We start from the raw sequence: 7,500 nt of genomic DNA on the forward strand, positions 1-7,500 counted from the left end.
CAGGACATGTGTCTTCTCAGTCATGTTGACACTGGTCCACTACCAGGACATGTGTCTTCTCAGTCATGTTGACACTGGTCCACTACCAGGACATGTGTCTTCTCAGTCATGTTGACACTGGTCCACTACCAGGACATGTGTCTTCTCAGTCATGTTGACACTGGTCTACTACCAGGTCATGTGTCTTCTCAGTCATGTTGACACTGGTCCACTACCAGGACATGTGTCTTCTCAGTCATGTTGACACTGGTCCACTACCAGGACATGTGTCTTCTCAGTCATGTTGACACTGATCTACTACCAGGACATGTGTCTTCTCAGTCATGTTGACACTGGTCTACTACCAGGTCATGTGTCTTCTCAGTCATGTTGACACTGGTCCACTACCAGGACATGTGTCTTCTCAGTCATGTTGACACTGGTCCACTACCAGGACATGTGTCTTCTCAGTCATGTTGACACTGGTCTACTACCAGGTCATGTGTCTTCTCAGTCATGTTGACACTGGCCCACTACCAGGACATGTGTCTTCTCAGTCATGTTGACACTGGTCCACTACCAGGACATGTGTCTTCTCAGTCATGTTGACACTGGTCCACTACCAGGACATGTGTCTTCTCAGTCATGTTGACACTGGTCTACTACCAGGTCATGTGTCTTCTCAGTCATGTTGACACTGGTCCACTACCAGGACATGTGTCTTCTCAGTCATGTTGACACTGGTCTACTACCAGGTCATGTGTCTTCTCAGTCATGTTGACACTGGTACACTACCAGGTCATGTGTCTTCTCAGTCATGTTGACACTAGTCCACTACCAGGTCATGTGTCTTCTCAGTCATGTTGACACTGGTCCACTACCAGGTCATGTGTCTTCTCAGTCATGTTGAGACTGCTCTACCACCAGGCCATGTGTCTTCTCAGTCATGTTGACACTGGTCTACTACCAGGTCATGTGTCTTCTCAGTCATGTTGACACTGGTCCACTACCAGGACATGTGTCTTCTCAGTCAGGTTGACACTGGTCTACTACCAGGTCATGTGTCTTCTCAGTCATGTTGACACTGGTCCACTACCAGGACATGTGTCTTCTCAGTCAGGTTGACACTGGTCCACTACCAGGTCATGTGTCTTCTCAGTCATGTTGACACTAGTCTACTACCATGTCATGTGTCTTCTCAGTCATGTTGACACTGGTCTACTACCAGGTCATGTGTCTTCTCAGTCATGTTGACACTGGTCCACTACCAGGTCATGTGTCTTCTCAGTCATGTTGACACTAGTCTACTACCATGTCATGTGTCTTCTCAGTCATGTTGACACTAGTCTACTACCAGGTCATGTGTCTTCTCAGTCATGTTGACACTGGTCTACTACCAGGACATGTGTCTTCTCAGTCATGTTGACACTGGTCTACTACCAGGACATGTGTCTTCTCAGTCATGTTGACACTGGTCTACTACCAGGTCATGTGTCTTCTCAGTCATGTTGACACTGGTCCACTACCAGGTCATGTGTCTTCTCAGTCATGTTGACACTGGTCTACTACCAGGTCATGTGTCTTCTCAGTCATGTTGACACTGGTCCACTACCAGGACATGTGTCTTCTCAGTCATGTTGACACTGGTCTACTACCAGGACATGTGTCTTCTCAGTCATGTTGACACTGGTCCACTACCAGGACATGTGTCTTCTCAGTCATGTTGACACTGGTCCACTACCAGGTCATGTGTCTTCTCAGTCATGTTGACACTGGTCTACTACCAGGTCATGTGTCTTCTCAGTCATGTTGACACTGGTCCACTACCAGGTCATGTGTCTTCTCAGTCATGTTGACACTGGTCTACTACCAGGTCATGTGTCTTCTCAGTCATGTTGACACTGGTCCACTACCAGGACATGTGTCTTCTCAGTCATGTTGACACTGGTCCACTACCAGGTCATGTGTCTTCTCAGTCATGTTGACACTGGTCCACTACCAGGACATGTGTCTTCTCAGTCATGTTGACACTAGTCCACTACCAGGTCATGTGTCTTCTCAGTCATGTTGACACTGGTCCACTACCAGGACATGTGTCTTCTCAGTCATGTTGACACTGGTCCACTACCAGGTCATGTGTCTTCTCAGTCATGTTGACACTGGTCCACTACCAGGACATGTGTCTTCTCAGTCATGTTGACACTAGTCCACTACCAGGTCATGTGTCTTCTCAGTCATGTTGACACTGGTCCACTACCAGGTCATGTGTCTTCTCAGTCATGTTGACACTGGTCTACTACCAGGTCATGTGTCTTCTCAGTCATGTTGACACTGGTCCACTACCAGGTCATGTGTCTTCTCAGTCATGTTGACACTGGTCTACTACCAGGTCATGTGTCTTCTCAGTCATGTTGACACTGGTCCACTACCAGGACATGTGTCTTCTCAGTCATGTTGACACTGGTCCACTACCAGGTCATGTGTCTTCTCAGTCATGTTGACACTGGTCCACTACCAGGACATGTGTCTTCTCAGTCATGTTGACACTAGTCCACTACCAGGTCATGTGTCTTCTCAGTCATGTTGACACTGGTCCACTACCAGGACATGTGTCTTCTCAGTCATGTTGACACTGGTCCACTACCAGGTCATGTGTCTTCTCAGTCATGTTGACACTGGTCCACTACCAGGACATGTGTCTTCTCAGTCATGTTGACACTAGTCCACTACCAGGTCATGTGTCTTCTCAGTCATGTTGACACTGGTCCACTACCAGGTCATGTGTCTTCTCAGTCATGTTGACACTGGTCTACTACCAGGTCATGTGTCTTCTCAGTCATGTTGACACTGGTCCACTACCAGGTCATGTGTCTTCTCAGTCATGTTGACACTGGTCTACTACCAGGTCATGTGTCTTCTCAGTCATGTTGTTGTTCTGATTAATATTGTTGTTGTAGTTGTTGTTAATGGTAATCCCATGTCCACTACTACTATTATTATTGATGTTCTGATTAATATTGTTGTTGTTGTTGTTAATGGTAATCCCATGTCCACTACTACTATTATTATTGATGTTCTGATTAATATTGTTGTTGTTGTTGTTAATGGTAATCCCATGTCCACTACTACTATTATTATTGATGTTCTGATTAATATTGTTGTTGTTGTTGTTAATGGTAATCCCATGTCCACTACTACTATTATTATTGATGTTCTGATTAATATTGTTGTTGTTGTTGTTAATGGTAATCCCATGTCCACTACTACTATTATTATTGATGTTCTGATTAATATTGTTGTTGTAGTTGTTGTTAATGGTAATCCCATGTCCACTACTACTATTAGTATTGATGTTCTGATTAATATTGTTGTTGTAGTTGTTAATGGTAATCCCATGTCCACTACTACTATTAGTATTGATGTTCTGATTAATATTGTTGTTGTAGTTGTTAATGGTAATCCCATGTCCACTACTACTATTATTATTGTTGTTCTGATTAATATTGTTGTTGTTGTTGTTAATGGTAATCCCATGTCCACTATTACTATTATTATTGATGTTCTGATTAATATTGTTGTTGTTGTTGTTAATGGTAATCCCATGTCCACTATTACTATTATTATTGATGTTCTGATTAATATTGTTGTTGTAGTTGTTAATGGTAATCCCATGTCCACTACTACTATTATTATTGATGTTCTGATTAATATTGTTGTTGTAGTTGTTGTTAATGGTAATCCCATGTCCACTACTACTATTATTATTGATGTTCTGATTAATATTGTTGTTGTTGTAGTTGTTAATGGTAATCCCATGTCCACTACTACTATTATTATTGATGCTGGTCCCACCATTTATTTATATATAAATATATATTTTTATTTTATTTTTATTTTTCGATATGTATACTTTGTCTGTGTCTCAGAGCTTCCTGGTGTGTCCTCTAACCTGTTGTTGTGTCTATGTCTCAGAGCTTCCTGGTGTGTCCTCTAACCTGTTGTTGTGTCTATGTCTCAGAGCTTCCTGGTGTGTCCTCTAACCTGTTGTTGTGTCTATGTCTCAGAGCTTCCTGGTGTGCCTTCTAACTTGGTGTTGTGTCTATGTCTCAGAGCTTCCTGGTGTGCCTTCTAACCTGGTGTTGTGTCTGTGTCTCAGAGCTTCCTGGTGTGTCCTCTAACCTGGTGTTGTCTGTGTCTCAGAGCTTCCTGGTGTGTCCTCTAACCTGTTGTTGTGTCTATGTCTCAGAGCTTCCTGGTGTGTCCTCTAACCTGGTGTTGTGTCTGTGTCTCAGAGCTTCCTGGTGTGTCCTCTAACCTGGTGTTGTCTGTGTCTCAGAGCTTCCTGGTGTGTCCTCTAACCTGTTGTTGTGTCTATGTCTCAGAGCTTCCTGGTGTGCCTTCTAACCTGTTGTTGTGTCTATGTCTCAGAGCTTCCTGGTGTGCCTTCTAACCTGTTGTTGTGTCTATGTCTCAGAGCTTCCTGGTGTGCCTTCTAACCTGTTGTTGTGTCTATGTCTCAGAGCTTCCTGGTGTGCCTTCTAATCTGTTGTTGTGTCTATGTCTCAGAGCTTCCTGGTGTGTCCTCTAACCTGTTGTTGTGTCTATGTCTCAGAGCTTCCTGGTGTGTCCTCTAACCTGTTGTTGTGTCTATGTCTCAGAGCTTCCTGGTGTGCCTTCTAACTTGGTGTTGTGTCTATGTCTCAGAGCTTCCTGGTGTGCCTTCTAACCTGGTGTTGTGTCTGTGTCTCAGAGCTTCCTGGTGTGTCCTCTAACCTGGTGTTGTCTGTGTCTCAGAGCTTCCTGGTGTGTCCTCTAACCTGTTGTTGTGTCTATGTCTCAGAGCTTCCTGGTGTGTCCTCTAACCTGGTGTTGTGTCTGTGTCTCAGAGCTTCCTGGTGTGTCCTCTAACCTGGTGTTGTCTGTGTCTCAGAGCTTCCTGGTGTGTCCTCTAACCTGTTGTTGTGTCTATGTCTCAGAGCTTCCTGGTGTGCCTTCTAACCTGTTGTTGTGTCTATGTCTCAGAGCTTCCTGGTGTGCCTTCTAACCTGTTGTTGTGTCTATGTCTCAGAGCTTCCTGGTGTGCCTTCTAACCTGTTGTTGTGTCTATGTCTCAGAGCTTCCTGGTGTGCCTTCTAATCTGTTGTTGTGTCTATGTCTCAGAGCTTGCTGGTGTGCTCTCTAACCTGTTGTTGTGTCTATGTCTCAGAGCTTCCTGGTGTGCCTTCTAACCTGGTGTTGTGTCTATGTCTCAGAGCTTCCTGGTGTGCCTTCTAACCTGTTGTTGTGTCTATGTCTCAGAGCTTCCTGGTGTGCCTTCTAATCTGTTGTTGTGTCTATGTCTCAGAGCTTCCTGGTGTGCCTTCTAACCTGGTGTTGTGTCTATGTCTCAGAGCTTCCTGGTGTGTCCTCTAATCTGTTGTTGTGTTTGTCTCAGAGCTTCCTGGTGTGCCTTCTAACCTGGTCATCTCCAACATCAGCCCTCGCTCCGCCACACTAAGGTTCCGCCCCGGCAGCGATGGGAAGACGGTCATCTCCAAATGGATCGTAGAAGGACAGGTCAGGATTTCACTGTAGTTTCGAAGCTACTATCCAGCTACACAGTTTGTACATTTAACTAAATCCAAAGCAGCAATTTCACAGTTAGCTACAAAGCTGATATCAGTAGGTCATCCCTGGACCCGTATATATACAAGGAGTATCCAGGGCCCAACGGGTCTCAGAGAAGGAGAGCTGTTACAGAACAAGATGTTGACATCATAGTGAATACTGCTACAGAACCAGATGTTGACATCATAGTGAATACTGCTACAGAACCAGATGTTTACATCATAGTGAATACTGCTACAGAACCAGATGTTTACATCATAGTGAATACTGTTACAGAACCAGATGTTTACATCATAGTGAATACTGCTACAGAACCAGATGTTTACATCATAGTGAATACTGCTACAGAACCAGATGTTGACATCATAGTGAATACTGTTACAGAACCAGATGTTGACATCATAGTGAATACTGCTACAGAACCAGATGTTTACATCATAGTGAATACTGCTACAGAACCAGATGTTGACATCATAGTGAATACTGCTACAGAACCAGATGTTTACATCATAGTGAATACTGCTACAGAACCAGATGTTTACATCATAGTGAATACTGCTACAGAACCAGATGTTGACATCATAGTGAATACTGTTACAGAACCAGATGTTTACATCATAGTGAATACTGTTACAGAACCAGATGTTGACATCATAGTGAATACTGTTACAGAACCAGATGTTGACATCATAGTGAATACTGTTACAGAACCAGATGTTGACATCATAGTGAATACTGCTACAGAACCAGATGTTTACATCATAGTGAATACTGCTACAGAACCAGATGTTGACATCATAGTGAATACTGCTACAGAACCAGATGTTTACATCATAGTGAATACTGCTACAGAACCAGATGTTTACATCATAGTGAATACTGCTACAGAACCAGATGTTTACATCATAGTGAATACTGCTACAGAACCAGATGTTTACATCATAGTGAATACTGCTACAGAACCAGATGTTTACATCATAGTGAATACTGTTACAGAACCAGATGTTTACATCATAGTGAATACTGTTACAGAACCAGATGTTGACATCATAGTGAATACTGTTACAGAACCAGATGTTGACATCATAGTGAATACTGTTACAGAACCAGATGTTGACATCATAGTGAATACTGTTACAGAACCAGATGTTTACATCATAGTGAATACTGCTACAGAACCAGATGTTGACATCATAGTGAATACTGTTACAGAACCAGATGTTGACATCATAGTGAATACTGTTACAGAACCAGATGTTTACATCATAGTGAATACTGCTACAGAACCAGATGTTGACATCATAGTGAATACTGTTACAGAACCAGATGTTTACATCATAGTGAATACTGTTACAGAACCAGATGTTGACATCATAGTGAATACTGTTACAGAACCAGATGTTGACATCATAGTGAATACTGTTACAGAACCAGATGTTGACATCATAGTGAATACTGCTACAGAACCAGATGTTTACATCATAGTGAATACTGCTACAGAACCAGATGTTGACATCATAGTGAATACTGCTACAGAACCAGATGTTTACATCATAGTGAATACTGCTACAGAACCAGATGTTTACATCATAGTGAATACTGCTACAGAACCAGATGTTTACATCATAGTGAATACTGCTACAGAACCAGATGTTTACATCATAGTGAATACTGCTACAGAACCAGATGTTTACATCATAGTGAATACTGTTACAGAACCAGATGTTTACATCATAGTGAATACTGCTACAGAACCAGATGTTGACATCATAGTGAATACTGCTACAGAACCAGATGTTGACATCATAGTGAATACTGCTACAGAACCAGATGTTGACATCATAGTGAATACTGCTACAGAACCAGATGTTTACATCATAGTGAATACTGCTACAGAACCAGATGGTGACATCA

General features: G+C 42.8%; 1 protein-coding gene across 1 annotated transcript in view; it reads left to right on the forward strand.

Annotated features, from left to right (window-relative positions):
- LOC139424298 (protein sidekick-1-like) overlaps positions 1-7,500 on the forward strand; it is a 382,190-nt gene that overhangs the window by 298,553 nt on the left and 76,137 nt on the right. Inside the window, exon 22 of the mRNA XM_071175994.1 lies at positions 5,414-5,535. Coding sequence (XP_071032095.1) covers positions 5,414-5,535 — 122 coding nt within the window. The remainder of the gene's footprint in view (positions 1-5,413; positions 5,536-7,500) is intronic.

The sequence above is a fragment of the Oncorhynchus clarkii genome, chromosome 13 (genome assembly GCF_045791955.1).
Source record: "Oncorhynchus clarkii lewisi isolate Uvic-CL-2024 chromosome 13, UVic_Ocla_1.0, whole genome shotgun sequence".
Taxonomy (NCBI): Eukaryota; Metazoa; Chordata; class Actinopteri; order Salmoniformes; family Salmonidae; genus Oncorhynchus; species Oncorhynchus clarkii.